The sequence below is a fragment of the Pinus tabuliformis genome, chromosome 9, assembly GCF_031772625.1.
Source record: "Pinus tabuliformis cultivar Carrire ecotype Pingquan chromosome 9, CPIR1, whole genome shotgun sequence".
Lineage (NCBI taxonomy): Eukaryota > Viridiplantae > Streptophyta > Pinopsida > Pinales > Pinaceae > Pinus > Pinus tabuliformis.
The window spans coordinates 565,224,935-565,244,750 of NC_142307.1; the positions used below are offsets into that span (position 1 = coordinate 565,224,935).

The following is a 19,816-nucleotide window of genomic DNA, read 5'->3' on the forward strand; positions in this document are numbered from 1 at the left end:
ACCTTAAAATCATATGGAAAATTATTTTTAATTACGCGGTAACGCATTTCCCTCTGAAATGAACTCCCCCAAATGCCTGCCTTTCTGTCCTAATCGTAGCCGTTATGCCTTTCTGTCCTAATCGTAGCCGTTAGATCTTTTGTTAGACGATTGAACAAAAATCAGCAGTCTGATTTAATAAAAAATATTTTAAAACATTTAAAAACGTTCCACTTTCCACTTGACATCTGTGCGCCGAGCATGGGAAAAGCCCCTGATTCCAGTGTCGTCTGGAATGCATATTCTTGCAAGAATTACTCGTGCCTCATTCAGAGAAAATACCAGAAGGGCTTCGATGACTGCAAAGACTGCTTCAGTCTTCAAGGCAGGGAGAAAACTAGGTAGGTAAATGGCGGTGGCTCCATGGATTACTCTGTCGACGAGACCATGCAGAGCAGATATGTACATTCATACGGATCTAGGCAGTTCCATCTAGTTTACAAAACAGTTCCATATGTTCATGCATATAGGGCAGTGCAATCCATAAAGCAACACAGTCTAGACATACAGCATGCCGTATCTTCTCGCGCCAACTGTGCTGCTCAGTTTAGGGTGATTTGTTGACCATAGAGCTGCTGGATTTTAGCACACTGTGAAGGTTTCTTCGTAAGTGTTTTTGAAAGAATGAAAATCTGATTTTGAAGGAGAAATTACCTCTGTATGTGTGAAACTGTTTTATGCTTCCACTATTTAATTTCCAGCTATTGTGTGATTGATGATATGGCCTGAAATTTAATTTCTGGTTAATTAAATTCAGCAAGTTATTTGTTTAATTAAGATCATAACGGCATTAGTCATCCGACCATTCTTACTGTAGTGTGCCCTACCCTAATGGCAGTAACCCTCAAAGGGATGAGGCGAGCGATCATGCATGTTGGATTTTGAGAAGTGCAGGTGTGTCCGCTTTCTAATATTAAGCAGTCCACCATGATTTCATTTTTCACTGTTGTGTCCACTGTGACCTACCCAAATGGCAGGAGTCTCAAAGGGCAGAGGATGTGTGATGGTTTTCCACTTGACATCTGTGCGCCGAGCATGGGAAAAGCCCCTGATTCCAGTGTCGTCTGGACTGCATATTCTTGCAAGAATTACTCGTGCCTCATTCAGAGAAAATACCAGAAGGGCTTCGATGACTGCAAAGACTGCTTCAATCTTCAAGGCAGGGAGAAAACCAGGTAGGTAAATGGCGGTGGCTCCATGGATTACTCTGTCGACGAGACCATGCAGAGCAGATATGTACATTCATACGGATCTAGGAAGTTCCATGTAGTTTACAAAATAGTTCCATATGTTCATGCAGATAGGGCCGTGCAATCCATAAAGCAACACAGTCCAGACATACAGCATACCGTATCTTCTCGGGCCAACTGTGCTGCTCAGTTTAGGGTGATTTGTTGACCATAGAGCTCCTGGATTTTAGCACACTATGAAGGTTTCTTCGTAAGTGTTTTTGAAAGAATGAAAAACTGATTTTGAAGGAGAAATTACCTCTGTATGTGTGAAACTGTTTTATGCTTCCACCATTTAATTTCCAACTATTGTGTGATTGATGATATGGCCTGAAATTTAATTTCTGGTTAATTAAATTCAGCAAGTTATTTGTTTAATTAAGATCATAATGGCATTAGTCATCCGGCCATTCTTACTGTAGTGTGCCCTACCCTAATGGCAGTAACCCTCAAAGGGATGAGGCTAGCGATCATGCATGTTGGATTTTGAGAAGTGCAGGTGTGTTCGATTTCTAATATTAAGTAGTCCACCAGGATTTCATTTTTCACTGTTGTGTCCACTGTGACCTACCCAAATGGCAGGAGTCTCAAAGGGCAGAGGATGTGTGATGGTGCATATTAGATACTAGGCAGTCCTCTTGAATTCCTTTCTTGTTGTAGTCTGCCCTAAACTAATGGTAGGAGTTTCAAAGGGATGAGACTGTGCGATGGTGCATGTCAGACACTAAGCATTCCATCAGTATTCAGTTCATAATGTAGTGTGCCCTGTCCTGATCCCTAACGACAGGAAGTCTCAAAGGAATGAGGATGGGAAATGGTGCATATTCATTTTGAGTAGTGGGTGTGTCTACTTTCTAAAAATAAACTGTCCACGAGGATTCCATTCTTACTGCAGTATGCCCTATCCTCATGGCAGGAATCTCAAAGGGGATGAGATTGGGGTAACGATGCATATTGGATACCATGCAGTCCACCCATATTACATTCTTACTGTAATGGACCCTACCCAAATGGCAGGAAATCTCAAAGGCACGAGGCTGGGAGACGGGGTATAATGTATTTTGAGAAGTTCAGGCGTGTCTACTAAATCTCGAAGGTATGAGGCTGGTTGATGGTGGATACTGAATCCTAGGCAGTCCCCCAGGGTTACATTCTTCCTGTAGTGTGTTCTATCTGAAGGCAAGAGTCTCAAAGGGGCGAGGTTGGGTGATGATGCGTATTGGATATTAAGCAGTCCACGAGGATTACGTTCTTCCTGTAGTCTGTCCCACCCTAATGGCGGTGGCTCCATGGATTACTCTGTCGACGAGGTCTTGAATTTGAAGAAGAAGACAATTCGAATTGGGTTGGAAATTGGAGGAGGAACAGGAACTTTCGCCGTGAGAATGAGGGAGCGGAATGTAACAATTATTACGACTTCCATGAACTTGATCGGGCCCTTCAACAATTTCATTGCCTCAAGAGGGGTTATTCCCATGTATATCACTATAACACAGAGGCTGCCATTCTTTGAAAATACTTTGGACATTGTTCATTCTATGCATGTCTTGAGCAATTGGATTCCCTCACAGCATGCTGCCAGGCAGTCCCATGATATGACGGGGCTGTCGGGTCAGCGAACATGAACGTATATGCCTGTAATAGCGACAAGAAAACCGTAGAAAAGAAAATATAAGGGGGCGAAGAAGGGAAAAATCGAAAGTATGTACAGGTGGGTTGAGCAGATTTGCCACTGGGTATCATCGAGATTGCCACTGGGCATCATCGAGATTGCATGTTTCGATCACCCATTCAGGAACTATCGGTGGGCCTTTCCATTTTGTTGTCAAAAAATTTCCTCTGATTCGAACGCAGACAAATTGATTAGAAACCCACTCAGCCATTGGCATTCCCTCCTCCTTTTTTTCGAGGCTTCGATCAAATTTCTCTTATCTGCTCTGTACTAGGTGAATTGGGTCTCAGCCATAATCGAGCTTTGGGTTTCAGTTATAATCGAGCTTTGAAATCTGCAGAAAGGAGGTTATTGAGAGAAGAATAAGTGGATTTGCAGGTTGCTGCCAATTTGATGATTTTGATTGAATGTGCTAATTAACATAATGGCAGAATAGGGAAAATCGAGCTTGGGAGCTTGTCTTTTATTTATATTCAGCTTGATTATATATATATTTTAGTTCGGGTGAAGCGGCATCATGGTGCAGGGAGCAATTTAGGGCAGCTTTTATGATAATAATAATAAGAACTAAACCTTGTTTTTGGGCCTGGATTTAACCGTGGTGGAAATGGATCCGAGTTTTAGGAGAGAGTTTTTAGCAATCATGGCTAGTGATCTTATGACTAAATATCACGATGGCACTACAAAAATAGATGCGGATGAAACTACTGGTGAAGAACGCCATCTGAGACACAAGCGCACCAAGTATCATCTGGTAATTTTCCCAGTGAATAATGCTCATTGTTTATATTTTTATTTTTCAAGTCCTTTATTTGAGTTTTAGCTTTTTTTTTATTACGAATCTGGCCTGCATGAACATACCCATCATTGATTATGTTGAGTTTGATTATATGTTGTAGTATGAGTTATAAAACCAACAAATAGACTTTAATCCTATGGTTGTTACAGGACATATTCATTGTTCTTTTCATTCTTATGGAGTGTAGTTTGCTTTGGGTGAGTCTTTATTTTTGAAATAAATGGATCAGGGTTGGTCTCTAGGCCGAAAGGAGCCTAAAGGTATCCATATCATCAGCCTGTGAGAATACAGATGGAGTTGGGGAGAGTGATTTGGAGAGGGACCTGGTTCACCATGATTGCAACGAGTGAAATGAAATGTTTGAAAATTTCTAAGAAGCTGGTGCAGAGCTGCTAAGCCACATCTAGAAAGCAAAACCAAATAAACATCTCTCCTTAGGACATGCAGAGATGGAGTTAAAGATTTTTAAGTTTTTAACCATTCAATTTACCTCCCTTTTTCCAACGGCTATGATGTTTGAAAATTTATGCAGAACTGCTAAGCCTCATCTATAACGTGAGTGGAACATAAGCATAAAGTTAAGATTGAGCCTTGAGCTTTGCTAGTGCAAAACCAAATAAACATCTCTCCTTAGGACCTGTAGAGGTGGAGTAAAAGAGTCTTTAAGTTTTTAACTATTCAATTCACCTCCCTTTTTCCAACGGCTATGTTGAAATGTTTTGAGAAAAGTGATTTGAAGAGTACCCTGGGTCACCAAGACTGTTATGAATGAAAGTGTAAATGGATAAGCAATTGGTTGAAACCTCCCAGAGTACTTCAAGAATGTTGGTGACTTACAAGTATGAAGCTATGTTTGAGCCCTGAAATTCTGTTGGGCAAAATTAAATAAAACATCATTTGCTCAAAATACGTTTTTGCCCAAAATTTGTTTAAATCGTCAATAATACGATGTTTGTCGTATTAGTGGCACTCTGAATTTGTTTACAACCTCAAATAGATTTTTGTTTTTACCTGGTTGGTCATTAATAAATTTTGAATGTCTTGAGAATCTTGATTTTTTTTTGTAGGGTATCAAGAATTGAAAATATGTCTTTTGACATTGTTGAGGAATTTAAGAAAGTTGTGTGCTTCTACAAAACTTCGCTGAGGCATTGCATGGTGTGGATTTCCTTAGTTTGTTTTTGTATCTACCTTCTATTCTCTTTGGCAATGATGCTTCTATTTCATGTTTTGGTGGATTAGCAGGGGAGCCCTGTAACAAGCACGACATTCTCTCCAGGATTTTTGTTGCATCCATTCGAGGAGGCTAGTCCATTGGGTTTAACGCTGAAGAAAACACCTTCATTCATAGAACTTATTCAAATGAATCTTTCTGAAGGGGACTCAGCAGCTCCCTTAGCTATAAATAATTCCAGCCTGGAGGTGGGGAGAAAGAATGAATCAAAGTGTGCACCAGGACCGGCTATTGCTGACAAGTACAAGGCCTCAAACTTCCTAGCCTTGGTTTTGAGAATTGGTTCTTGGGAGGTAATATGCATAAGAAATTAATACAGCTAAGTTTGCATTCAATCTTGTCAGAACATATTAAATATTTTTTGTTCACCTGAACAAGCCTTTTGATAGCCACTGAAGGAAACTCATGATATGGTAGTAAGTAATGCACATTTAGCACGATTGCATTGACATAAAGATGCTGATGATGTCAGCGTATTTCAAGATATGAAGGAGACTTGGTGGTAAAATGCTATGATGAAAAGCGTAGACTTGTTTGGGAAGTCTTGGAGGGTGGTCTGAAGAGCAAGATGGAGATTCATTGGTCAGATATAACCTCTTTGAAGACCAGTTGTCCCGACAATTAACCTGGTACCCTAGAGATTGAAGTAAGCATCAGGTTTTGCTTATTTTTTGTGTCCTACTTGAGGTGGAGTTGAAGTGCAGGTGCTTTTGATATTTCTATACCAGTATCTTTTCTTCTGTATCATACAGGTACGACTTCCGTGAACTTGAACGGGCCCTTCAACAGTTTCATTGCCTCCAGAGGGGTTATTCCCATGTATATCGCTATAACACAAAGGCTGCCATTCTTTGAAAATACTTTGGACATTGTTCATTCTATGCATGTCTTGAGCAATTGGATTCCCTCACAGCTGCTAGAATTTGTACTCTATGATATCTACAGGATTCTGAGGCTTGGAGGCCTGTTCTGGCTAGATCATTTTTTCTGCACAAAGGATCAGCTAAAGATCTATGTGCCCATTATTGAGCAGCTAGGGTATAAGAAGCTGAAATGGTCTGTTGCCCCTAAGTTGGATAGAGGGCCCTAGCTCAAAGAAATGTATATCTCTGCTATCTTGGAGAAGCCACTTAAGAGGCAGTGCGCAGGCTACTTGTAGATGCAGTTTTAAGTTTCATGGGCTTAAGGCCCCTTAACTTAAAACAAATAAACATTTCTCTCTGTAATGTATTTTAATTTTCAATTATGGGAATATATATGATGCCCTTGCATGTTTTTAAGATATTTGCCACTTTCAGTGTATGGTTCATGTATCTGGGTTTGATTTAGTGCTCCAAGATTTTCATATTCATATTAATATATAAAACAGATCTGCAATTTGAATTTCTGGATTTTCTACCATGCCATGGTTTTCATTGAATTTTGAAAAAATGTGGATGGTTCGTCTGTAATGGTCAAGGGCTGAAATTCAATGGCCATGTTTAGTAGGTTTTGACTGCAATGGCGAAACTGCAAATTAACTGGAATTCATCGAGATAAGCTTATCAAGAGAAATGATAAGCTTATCTCATGACAAATAGGAAAAACGGTGATGTTGAATTCTAGAGAACAAATTGATTAAAATTAGAAGCCCAAAGGACATGGACCAAGAGCATTTTGTGCGCCAAATCCAAATGTAGTCATTTTGAAAGAAAATGGCACTTTTGAAGAACTTCATGAGTACTCAGATCCTTCAACCAATGAAAGAATTCAAGAATCAAATGTCCTAGAATGCATGCAATGTGAAGAGAGCATACAAACTTTTACTCCGTAAAACTATGATGAACATGAAAATTATGAAAAAGATCAAGAGAATTTCATTCAAACAAGAGCTCAACTAAGTAGGTTCAAGCCTAGAAATCAAGTAGGTAAAGGAAAAGCATTCAATAATACTCCTCATTCAACCCTTCATCAAGCTAATGAACAGCATACAAGGAACAAGCTAATGATGAAGATGACTTATAACATAATGAATGAATTGATAGAGCTACAAATTACTCATTCTTTTGTTAAAGTGATTAAAATACCTCAACAAAAGGAGAACTTGTTGAAAGCCTAGGAGAATACAAATCCATCAAGCTCAAGAATAGAAACAACTTTTATCAGTAGTTAACAAAGACCCAAGTACCTCCACCTAGAGTAAGAAGAAAGATACTCCTTTTTATCTCTCTCAAAAATCATGATTTTTATCTTACATAATTGCATGGTCCATAGTTGTCTACAAATAATATAATTCCACTTTCAATTATGAAGTTTTTAGGATTGGAACACCAAATATTATGAAGCCCCAAAAAAGTATACACGCTATTGGTTCAAAATAGATTCCTTCCTATGATAAAATTAAAGATTTTTGTGCATGGATAAGCTCTGCTCCACATATAAATACAGTCTTCTCTCTGATTGTAGTTGACTTTCCAATGGCTTATGGAGTTGTTGTTGGTTGTGATTAATCAAATAGCTGATCGTACCTACAGTTGTATAACTTTGTTTTACTTTTGTATGATCTATGAAATGGATTTTGAAGGGCTGTAAAGCTTTCAAATGAAATATTTGCTCCGGATCTATCCTATACAAATTTGTGACAGAAATAGCGACTAAGATGGCCATAAAGCGATCTCTTACTTCCAGATTAAAGGTTATTTGGGCACAAGTACCATGCGAAATTAGATACAAAGGTTCATTAAATAAAAAAAACAGTTATATTCACTTGGAGCTGGTGCCGAAGAGGATTTGTTGTCTCGTGCATAAGCTTTCACATTCAAGCTTTGGCCTGATGATGTGGATTGCATGATGTGCTTTTTAATGTTCACTGATGAAATATTTGATGCATTTTAAAAATAATTCTGAGAAATAGTTTGACAAACCATCTAATAGTTCTAACAGATCACTTGGTCAAAGCATTGCTTAAAGCATATTCAGAATAATATTTGTATTGTTGTGCAGGTAATGAAGCATGGTACAAATGAAACACTACCAGACCAAGCCTTAAATGGCCATTCAGCACAGGTGTTATTTTAACCAATTTGGAAGCCACGAGTGCTTTATCTTGATTGTGGTCTTTTATCAAAAGGTGGCAAATCACTTTTAGACAATACTTTTATTTCAAACTAGCGATCAAATGCAAAAACAAATTTGTTTCTCCGCGGCTCTCTCCTCTTTTTTATGAAACTCTGCTTAAATGTAGTCAACTATTTATCATGCTGGAATCGCGGCTCTCTCCTCTTTTTTATGAAACTCTGCTTAAATGTAGTCAACTATTTATCATGCTGGAATCATACAACTGTTTCCTTGATATATACCAAACGCTAGAAGAGAATATGAAGAGTAAGAGCAAGCTGCTTTCCCAAGTTCTTGATCACATGACATTGCTTCTTCTAATGTATTTCTGTGAGACACTGAGGGATCTTCTAACACCACAAATTGTTCAGCAAGAGATTCAGAGGACTGCAACACCCGCCTCTGTGTGGAAGATCTGTCAGAAACAACCAACTTCAAGAGTTAGATTCGTAGATCTATTACTTGATTAGAAGAGAAAATGAAGATTAAGTGGTTACTCTAGAGTCTAAATGACAAAATAAATCTTTAATTAATGTCTAGTTTCTATCCTTGCCATCAGGAATCATGCAGGGGAACCATATTTCCCGTAGTGGAGTGTCTAAATCTTGAAACATTTCCCGGTATCTTTCTTAAACTTTTTTAGTTTTTCTTGGATAAGTTTTCTAAACATTTTTAGGTCAAGTTTAGGATGCATTTTGAAAAGAAAGGCCCAATCCTCAAATCGAACTTATACTTATTTCAATTAGATATTTGTTTGCCGAAACTTGGTAGTGAAGAGTGCTGCCCTTGAAGCAAATTTTAAGAGTTGTCTGTTCTTTTCAGCTTTTAGGTTGCTTGGGTAGCCTTCCAGGTTTTTAATGCTATATATTTCTTGTGTAGGAGATTATTTGCTCTTCATAGGCTGTTAAATGTGATTCGAGTCTTCTTTTTGTGTGATTCAATTCTGTTTTTTGTTTCTATATCCTTTTACTGGAGAAGACTATTTACTATTAATGGGCTGTTCAATGCAATTTGCCTTTCTTAAGTGTACTTTTCAGCGCTTTAACAAGTAATTAATTGTACAAAGATAGTTTCTTTACCTTCTTTTCACATACATTACAAAATATATTTTGATTGCAACTCAAAAGTTTTAGGTTTTACATTTCTGATTACTTGTTTTGTGGTTGATGAGGTTTACAATCTGTCAATCTGACAAGGAAAGAAAAGATTCAAGTTAGGAAATATAATGGATATCTCTAATATCTAAATGATTCGTGGTGTCATGACTGTTCGTGTGAACCAAAGATTATATTAAACATCATCAAATATGAGTACAATGATATCATCTAAGCAACCTCACCAATCTCTTCCATTTTAGTTTATTTAGGAAGTAAAGACAAGAAAGGGAATAAGTTTCTCTGTATTCAACTCCAGAACATGGGCATTACTGGCAATGTTTTGATCAGAGGGAATAGCAGGGCACCAAAAAGAGGAAGTGGTGATGTAGTACTAAGGATAAATTATGAAAGATTCCCTAAATGCAAGTTCATAGAAAATGTAGATGCAACTACTCCCTTATTTGACAAATAAAAAAATGCAATCAATGGTGTACTTGGGAAGAGTCAGTTACTAGCTCTCATCTTGCCATATCTCTTACATGTACAAATTCATAAGAAAAATAATAAAAACTGCACTAAATCCTATAGAATAAGAATCAAAGGTAAAAGAAGAAGGTTCAGAACTTGGGAGGATTTTGGCAGTCTGAGTGAGCCCATCCAATCTGGTTTTTCTCATTGTCATAAACAACAAGGTGCTCTTGCAAAGAGATATCTGCAAAATGCAACACACTTTTGTTACTTTATCTTAATACAATCACCAACATGTAGATTAAGAACATGCCTTAACTACTCTAGATACAAGCCCACCCAAGGTCATTCATGACATGCTTGTAGAAAAATCAGACTGACAAACACACAAACAAAAAGCAGCAAAACAATATGCTGTTTCATTACCTCCAAGAATATTCGTGTCCACATTACCGATTGCAGTACCATTCAAGATTCCCGAGCAGACGTTACCTTTTTCCTGTGCATTGAAACTCATTCAGCAGTAATCTTTTTTTATCATAGCAATCATTAAGCTTAATGAATAAATAGCTTCTTCAATAATATCTTCTTTGGCAGACTCATAATGTTGATCCTTGAATGCTATCTCATGTTACAATCTCATCTAGTGGTAAAATACAGTTCTTATAGAGTATGTCAAAGCTTATGCATGCTTACACTGATGACCAAATAACCTTCTGGGAAAATTTCCATCTGTTTTGCTCTGGCACTTCTAAATTTGAGTGTTAACAACTGAAAGTATGGTGCCGCCTTTGCAACAGAGCTGATACATTTCACAAAACTCAGGAAGCATTCAGGATACTAATATCTTTCCAATGGCCATAGTTTTTATAATTTGTACTCTAAATAATGCTAAGATGAAAAGGTTGACTTTCTGGCCATAGTTTTTATAATGTGTACTCTAAATAGGCCGGAGATTGAATTGTTGAAATTGAACTCACACTTGATTTTCAAAACTTAATCAAAACCATTTACCTGAACCTATTTTTCCCTCGCCAACAGAGTGGTAGGAATGAGTCTGATGAATCTTGTTCCAACTGATTCCTAGCTAGGTTTTCTTTAACCTGTCAGCATTGCATTATTAGAAACAGACAAATTCCTTATAGTACAAGGGAAGGGTAATTTGTGATACTTACAGCTGAAAGGAAAGCACTATAAGCTTGATTTTTGAAGTATGTGTAGGAGCTACCACTATCAAATATTATTCTTCCTAGTATTTTTCCATCTCCATCTTTGTCAAGGGGTTTGTTCCCAAACATCATCTGTGCAACCCCCACATTATAGTGTTTTCTGTAAAACAAGAGAACAATATGATAATAGAAGTTCACAAATTATTTTAAATAACAAATTAAATCAAGAAAGTTTATTTTAAAGGGATTCCAAGTTCATTCTTAAAGCAGAAGACATGGGAGTTGTTTCTAACTAGAGGCCTATGATGCAACTCAGTGTCCCTAATACCTATGAATTATGGACCAAGTCTAAAATGCAAGAAGCTACTGTAAGTAAATAACAAACTGGCTTTAGGATGGGAAGATACTTGTCAGAGAATATAGTTAACTCATAGGAAATTCTGGACTGAGCTTCAAGAACAGATCAAAATATATTGTTAGTGATGTACTTCTCCAAGGCTTAGACAGAATGGAGTTGCATGTTTTCATGTTGATGTTTCTGAAGGAAGGAATACTGTTGCAATGACGTCTCTTTACTTCATCTTTTTCTTAATAAATATGCCATAGGGTATATGATAATAATAATTTCAGGTCTTAAACAAATACATCTCCTACAAAGTGGTTCTTAGCTGATTAACAATTATCTTGCAACGGACATAGTTTTACACCTACAAACAGATCATATAATGTGGAATGGACTAGAAAGCCTGTTGACAACATTTGTTTAGTAATTTGAGCTTAAATTGGACGTTAAGGAAGAAGTTATAGCCACCCATTCTATGAATCTATTCAAATGGAGTAATGGCTTCTTTAGCAAGGATGGAGATAGTTACAGAAAGAAGAAAGAAGTAGCCTCTATTGGAAACCATTTTTCCTACAAGTTTCCTCTTACTAAACATGGGAGTGAGCTACAAATAAAATAAACATAACAAGTAAATATGAATGGATAACAGTTATATATTCATAGTTGGGGAATCTATCATCTTTTGAAAGGGTCTTTGCACAATGTCTATTGATTATTCCCCTCCAAAAAGTAAGCATCTTGGTCACATGATTGCATTATAGTTTATAACAAATGATAAATGGTCAGATAGAAACTAAGCAAGTAAAATGCATGCATTAATTCTAAAGTGGACAGCATGGAGCTAAAACAATTAGTTATTCAACACTATACATTTGGTACCAACTTCCAAGTATAAGGCGGTAGGCTAAACATATTAAAAACATGAGCCATGGAAATGGCTGATAATATGAAAGGAGAAAAAAACAACTTGCTTGAAAGCAGAAAGAGTTTTTCATATATTTAACATTATGTATATTATAGAAGTAAAAGATGAATCTTTTATCATATTGTTCAAGTTCCTTTGGAGACGATGGTGAAAATGTTCTCAGATTGTTATTCACATTTGTAATAACCTAAGATGGTCCTCGTTTTATCTGGTAATCTAACTCAAAATAGTTGGTATCCCTCTCTAAGATAGCTGAGGCAAATGACATTTAAAAGGCCGCAAAGAAGAAGAAACCTTGATGAAGATCAAGCCTGCTAAGTTGCATGTGAAGAGACAACTGTTTAAGATCTTAAGTTGGAACTAATGTACAGACACTTGAGTGACAACTAGAAACATGGAATCTAGCTCAATATCCTTCTCTAGGATAGCATGAGGCAAAGGAATGTTTCAAGACATCTGGAAGTTGGAACCTTAGATTTTTATATCAGAAAGGTCACAAAGAAAAGGAAGAACCTTGATGAATATTAAACCTGCTAAGTTGTATATGAGAAAAACATCTGATTAAGATCTTAAAATGGAAATATTGCACTTGGGTGACAACCAAAAACATGGAATCTAGCCTTTGACAATTTTAAATTAGTCGTTATCAAAACAAGATGAAAGAATGTAGTAAATGATATTTATAGACAATATCCACACTAAATAATAGTTAGACAGAAAATGAGATGCTAATATATATGTCAGATAAAATGTGTAACAAAAATGAAGGTGGCATTGTTTATTTTGGGAAATGTTTATCTATTTACAAGCGTTTCAGGTATTTTTGTTCCAGGGCATGGAAGTAACCTTTAAGGAAAATCAAAGAGAAAGATGTAAAGATGGGATTGTAGTGTGCCCTACCCTAATGGCAGTAACCCTCAAAGGGATGAGGCCAGCGATCATGCATGTTGGATTTTGAGAAGTGCAGGTGTTTCCGCATTCTAATATTAAGCAGTCCACCAGGATTTCATTTTTCACTGTTGTGTCCACTATGACCTACCCAAATGGAAAGAGTCTCAAAGGGCAGAGGATGTGTGGTAGTGCATATTAGATACTAGGCAGTCCTCTTGAATTCCTTTCTTGTTGTAGTCTGCCCTAAACTAATGGTAGGAGTTTCAAAGGGATGAGACTGTGCGATGGTGCATGTTAGATACTAAGCATTCCATTAGTATTTAGTTCATAATGTAGTGTGCCCTGTCCTGATCCCTAATGGCAGGAAGTCTCAAAGGAATGAGGATGGGAAATGGTGCATATTCATTTTGAGTAGTGGGTGTGTCTACTTTCTAAAAATAAACTGTCCACGAGGATTCCATTCTTACTGCAGTATGCCCTATCCTCATGGCAGGAATCTCAAAGGGGATGAGATTGGGGTAACGATGCATATTGGATATGATGCAGTCCACCCATATTACATTCTTACTGTAATGGACCCTACCCAAATGGCAGGAAATCTCAAAGGCACGAGGCTAGGAGACGGGGTATAATGTATTTTGAGAAGTTCAGGTGTGTCTACTAAATCTCGAAGGTGTGAGGCCGGGTGATGGTGGATACTGAATCCTAGGCAGTCCCCCAGGGTTACATTCTTGCTGTAGTGTGTTCTATCTGAAGGCAAGAGTCTCAAAGGGGTGAGGCTGGGTGATGATGCATATTGGATATTAAGCAGTCCACCAGGATTGCGTTCTTCCTGTAGTCTGTCCCACCCTGATGGTGGAGGCTCCATGGATTACTCTGTCGACGAGGTCTTGAATCTGAAGAAGAAGAAAATTCGAATTGGGTTGGACATCGGAGGAGGAACAGGAACTTTCGTCGTGAGAATGAGGGAGCGGAATGTAACAATTATTACGACTTCCATGAACTTGAACGGGCCCTTCAACAGTTTCATTGCCTCAAGAGGGGTTATTCCCATGTATATCACTATAACACAGAGGCTGCCATTCTTTGAAAATACTTTGGACATTATTCATTCTATGCATGTCTTGAGAAATTGGATTCCCTCACAGCTGCTGGAATTTGTACTCTATGATATCTACAGGATTCTGAGGCCTGGAGGCCTGTTCTGGCTAGATCATTTTTTCTGCACAAAGGATCAGCTGAAGATCTATGTGCCCATGATTGAGCAGCTAGGGTATAAGAAGCTGAAATGGTCTGTTGCCCCTAAGTTGGATAGAGGGCCCGAGCTCAAAGAAATGTATATCTCTGTTGTCTTGGAGAAGCCACTTAAGAGGCAGTGAGCAGGCTACTTGTAGATGCAGTTTTAAGTTTCATGGGCTTAAGGTCCCTTAACTTAAAACAAATAAACATTTCTCTCTGTAATGTATTTTAATTTTCAATTATGGGAATATATATGATGCCCTTGCCTGTTTTTAAGATATTTGCCACTTTCAGTGTATGGTTCATGTATCTGGGTTTGATTTAGGGCTCCAAGATTTTCATATTCATATTAATATATAAAACAGATCTGCAATTTGAATTTCTGGATTTTCTACCGTGCCATGGTTTTCATTGATTTTTGAAAAAATGTGGATGGTTCGTCTGTAATGGTCAAGGGCTGAAATTCAATGGCCATGTTTAGTAGGTTTTGACTGCAATGGCGAAACTGCAAATTAACTGGAATTCATCGAGATTGAATTACGAATGGAATAACAAGCAGATACGGTATACAGTAAAATCGCGTTATTTTTATGGCTGTGAAATGTAGAATTTGTGTACTGTGTCCAAACTCTTTGTAACAGTGATAAGGACTTGGCCTCTTCTTCAATACACAAAATAGGGTTCCTTGATTTTACTAATATAGATGACATATGATGCCCACTGATTGTCTTTTCAAGGCTTGGAAATATATGCATACAAAATCTCGACTTCCTTAAATTATGAACGGCCTTAGAACTGTCCTTTAAAAGATTCTCCGCTTCCTTACAAATATGTGGAATGACAAGTCCACCACCTTTCTTCTTTTATAGCCCTAAGATCAAGAAATCACAACTCCAATGACCTATATTGGTCGGCCAAATTCACAGAGCATGAGAGTATATAGCAGTGCTTTATGTGACACAGGCTTCTTGGCCTTATTACAAGCACAAGGAATAAGTAGGCATCTTCTTAGATAAAACAATCGACATTAACAAAACTTTCTCTCTTCAATAACTCAGAGAACAAAGAGGCATGAATAGGTCAGATTCACTATCTGAATTGAAGAGCAAGAGAGAATATACGACAGTAGGGAGAGACCATGCAGAGCAGATATGTACATTCATACGGATCTAGGCAGTTCCATGTAGTTTACAAAACAGTTCCATATGTTCATGCAGATAGGGTTGTGCAATCCATAAAGCAACACAGTCCAGACATACAACATGCCGTATCTTCTCGGGCCAACTGTACTACTCAGTTTAGGGTGATTTGTTGACCATAGAGCTGCTGGATTTTAGCACACTCTGAAGGTTTCTTCGTAAGTGTTTTTGAAAGAATGAAAATCTGATTTTGAAGGAGAAATTACCTCTGTATGTGTGAAACTGTTTTATGCTTCCACTATTTAATTTCCAGCTATTGTGTGATTGATGATATGGCCTGAAATTTAATTTCTGGTTAATTAAATTCAGCAAGTTATTTGTTTAATTAAGATCTTAAGGGCATTAGCCATCTGGCCATTCTTACTGTAGTGTGCCCTACCCTAATGGCAGTAACCCTCAAAGGGATGAGGCCAGCGATCATGCATGTTGGATTTTGAGAAGTGCAGGTGTATCCGCTTTTTAATATTAAGCAGTCCACCATAACATTTCTGCCTCCATACCACAAGATCGAGAATAGAGTAATCCTTTCTCCAAGATTGGCTTCATGAAATGACCTTTGGCATATTCTTGTGTTCTTGCACTTTTCTTGGCCTCCTAGGAGAATAAAGTTATTTTCAAAAGACTTATCCAAAAGCATACTTATGCCCAGAATGTAAAAGAGAGATAGCTCCATTGCATAGCAGACCTTTATTGTTTCTTGTGCTCAGAACAATAGGAACACTTGGCTCCTTCTTAATGTGGTTCAGAGAACTAGGCCAACAACTTGGTTCTTCATTGCTCCATAGGACTCTCTTTAATTCATTGATCAAATCCAAATAAATATATGTATCCCTAGAGTCACTTATTTGATCCTCAACAAATTTTCTTGTTGGACATCTTTGTTTATAAGACTTGAATTTATGTGAGCACAGGTGACTGGATGGAAGGACTGCTAGCTTCAGAATTCTGATGCAGAGGTGCCAAAGGGATCAGATCTTCAAACATACTGTTGACTGCTTTATCCACTGAGAAGATTGGACTCAGATCAACAAATTCTTAAAAAAAAACTCTTCATTGACTTCTTATCATGACATGTGGTTTAGCTGCTGAAGGAGGACTTTCCTATTGTAAGAACATTGAAATATTACCTCCGCAAATAGCATATCAAAAGTACCTAAAAAAAAATAAATCACTGCATTAAATGGGTAATATGCATTAAATTACCCAATCCATGATGAGGAGGGGTCCTTCACATCCAGGCATCCATATTCATAAGATCCTGGCTCAACGCATCAAAGTGCCCAATGACCTAATCAAGATGCCAAAATCAGTGTCCTCACAGTGCCCTCTGCTCATTGTGCTCGCCAAGACATAGGATCAACCATGCACATCCTTCTTCCAATGTGTTCTTCATGAGGCACCTTGAGAGATACCATACCTCTGATTTTATGTTCATACACGCTGCTACAGGGGTCTGCTCCAAAGTGCCTCGCACTTCTTCTATCTTCCAGACTTCCAAGGGTACTGTCACCCTTATCCAATGGTGCCAACACAAAGGAGCTGCATACTTTTCTTGGATGAACTTCCTTTGCTTCAGCTGCTAGACAAAAATAGGATCACATGGAGGGCTGCCACTAAACCTTCTCAACAAAATCACATCAACTGCTAGATAATGACATTATGGAGGGCTTTTACTATTCTTCAAAAATCATTTTCAGACTGATGTCTAAAGGGACCATCCCTTCTCATAACTGCATCCTCTATTTTTATTGGCTTCAGGGCACCTCTTATGAAGGTTTCGAAGACATGAATATATATTCCTTATTGATTTGCAAGTTGGCTTGAATGGAACAAGCTTTTAACACTTGTATATATATATATATATATATATATATAGATATATATATATATATATATATATATATATATATATATATATAGATATATATATATGCGCTTGTAACAGTGATAAGGACTTGGCCTCTTCTTCAATACACAAATAGGGTTCCTTGATTTTACTAATATAGATGACATAGGATGCCCACTGATTGTCTTTTCAAGGCTTGCAAATATATGCAAACAGAATCTCGACTTCCTTAAACTATGAAGGGCCTTAGAACTGTCCTTTAAAAGATTCTCCGCTTCCTTACAAATATGTGGAATGAGAAGTCCACCACCTTTCTTCTTTTATAGCCCGGAGATCAAGAAATCACAGCCCCAATGACCTATACTGGTCGGCCAAATTCACAGAGCATGATAGTATATAGCAGTGCTTTATGTGACATAGGCTTCTTGGCCTTATTACAAGCACAAGGAATAAGTAGGCATCTTCTTAGATAAAACAATCGACATTAACAAAACTTTTTCTCTTCAATAACTCAGAGAACAAAGAGGCATGAATAGGTCAGATTCACTGTCTGGTTGATGGCATACTTTTTATAAATAAATTTCCATGGCTATTACGGTTTAATTAAGAGCCAATCTCTTGCAGAGTTCAGAGTTGAATTCATCTGTAACTGCCTTTGATTTAGGGAGTGGTCGAGAAAAAAATTCAATGCCTAACAAGACTGTGATGATCACAACCATAAATGTAGCTTGGGCAGAAGAAAACAGTGTACTACATTTGTACATGCAGAGCCTTCGAATAGTTATTGAATCATGTTCTCCTCATTGCAGTGGACCAGGGGTCATTTAATCGTTGCCAACATATTCATCACACTCCTATATTTTGCTAAAAGAAATATCTAATTTCAATGAATCTGCCTCTGCATACCAAGACTGGCGTGAATGGTAAAATTCAATGAATCTTTCTCTGCATGCCACTAGAAGTTGTTGGATGAAAATATCTGTTTTAAAGGCAAGAAATGGAATGGTTTTTTTTTATTTGGATTACCAAAAGAAATGGCTTAGTTAAGATAGCTTATAAATGGAGGCATAAATTCTGAGGCTCTCATGGTGTTATTTCAATATATTGGCCCTGTTCAAGTTTTGAATGATTCAGAAATTAGCAGATTTGTTAAATAGTGGAGGCAGGAAATTTGCACTTCTTTTCTGTCAAACCTGGTAGCTGATAAAAGATGAGAAACAACTTAATCACACACATGTTGGTAAAAGCCTAATACTAAGAAGGTAGGTAGAAGTGGATGATTAAGATTGTTTATAGGTTTAGCCAACAGTTTTATTGGCAACATGCATAGTTTGAACTTTTGGTGATATTGTTTCATCACATAGGCTGATTATAGTTTGGTGAATTGTTACTAGAAATATACTTAAATCAAGATAAAATATAGGTGGTAATACCTAGTTGAATGGAGAGTCCCAGTATATTGGCCCTTTTGAGGATTATTACTTGACTAGTTTGTTGCCTTAGTCTGCTAAGTAATTTTTTTTTTTTTGTTGGTTGGTTGTTGTTGTAATTGGTAAATTGTATAGGTGATTTTCATTCACATGCTTATTGGAATAGCTGGCTTCTTGAATAGGGCAGTCATGCAGTTGAGTATGTGAGAGGGGTTTGTAGAACACATTATCTAATGAACTCTTATGAAGAGGCAAAAAGTCTCACTCATAGCCTACTCAGGGCTTCAGATGGGAATTTCTTTTATAGACTGATCAACTTATTAGAACTACTGCTGCACTTTCTTCATCCACAAAAGCCACTTGAAAATGCTTGAAAATAAACTCTCTGTAAGGGCCATTGTCAATAAAAATATTTGCAGTGGAGGCCCTCAGCCCAACAACCATTTTAGCCAGCCTTGGAAGGCAAATAGTTGAGTTCAAACATGATGAAAATTTAATTCCCTGTATACAAAAGCATGTATTAGGTGTTGATAACGGCTAGAAATATGTACTGAAGATGTATATACCTCCTTTTGTACAAAAATGAACAGAAGAGGCAGAGATATAAGGTTCACCTCGAATTTTCTTGCAAGTTCAATCCACTGTAGGATGTGAAAGGAAGTGCCATAATGCTAAGAGTGAAAAAGAGGGGAAGGAAGAAACTAATAATTTCATAAATTCTAGCTTTCTATCCGTACCTTGATTTGTTCTAATAAAATAAATATTAATTGTTTGTTGACATCCAGGGAGCTATCTGGTAATAATAATAATATTTTATTAGTATTATAATAATAATAACAACAATGGAAAGGTGGGGAAGGAAGAAACTAATAATTTCAGAAATTTGGACCTTTTATCCTAGCTTTATTTGTTCTTCAGATCCAACTAATATTTTGTAGATCCAACTTATGGTGAACCAGTAGCTTGAAAGCCAATTGCAAGTCATTCAGCCAACAACGATCTATAAGCATGCCATAGTATTATGTCTCTGCGTGTTCACAATAGTGATTCCATTGTCATATTATTATTCCCCACTTGGATAGAGAGATGACACAAGGGGTTTCTACATGTTGACCAATCATGTAAATTGGATCTTATAAA

At 37.4% G+C, this 19,816-nt stretch overlaps 1 protein-coding gene and 1 pseudogene across 1 annotated transcript; one reads left to right on the forward strand and one right to left on the reverse strand.

Annotated features, from left to right (window-relative positions):
* Window positions 1–966: 966 nt before the first annotated feature.
* Window positions 967–14,546, forward strand: LOC149149783 (putative methyltransferase At1g29790 pseudogene; annotated as a pseudogene).
* LOC149149784 (aspartic proteinase Asp1-like) lies at window positions 8,076–10,858 on the reverse strand. The gene is made up of 6 exons (XM_089439951.1): window positions 10,810–10,858; window positions 10,649–10,737; window positions 10,331–10,436; window positions 10,061–10,133; window positions 9,791–9,878; window positions 8,076–8,484 (listed from the first exon to the last, which is right to left on the reverse strand). The coding sequence occupies exons 3-6, from the start codon at window positions 10,364–10,366 to the stop codon at window positions 8,274–8,276; spliced, it is 408 nt and encodes a 135-aa protein (XP_089296077.1). The 5' UTR covers window positions 10,367–10,436; window positions 10,649–10,737; window positions 10,810–10,858; the 3' UTR covers window positions 8,076–8,273.
* Window positions 14,547–19,816: the final 5,270 nt, after the last annotated feature.

What these genes read in the sequence shown, in the direction of transcription:
- LOC149149784 (XM_089439951.1), bottom strand. Translation starts at nt 10,366, where the DNA reads ATGGAAATTTTCCCAGAAGGTTATTTGGTCATCAGT. An exon ending in GGACACGAATATTCTTGGAG is followed by an intron (nt 9,879 to 10,060) that starts GTAATGAAACAG and finishes TGCATTTTGCAG; the next exon opens with ATATCTCTTTGCAAGAGCAC. An exon ending in GACTGCCAAAATCCTCCCAA is followed by an intron (nt 8,485 to 9,790) that starts GTTCTGAACCTT and finishes TGTTTCTGACAG; the next exon opens with ATCTTCCACACAGAGGCGGG.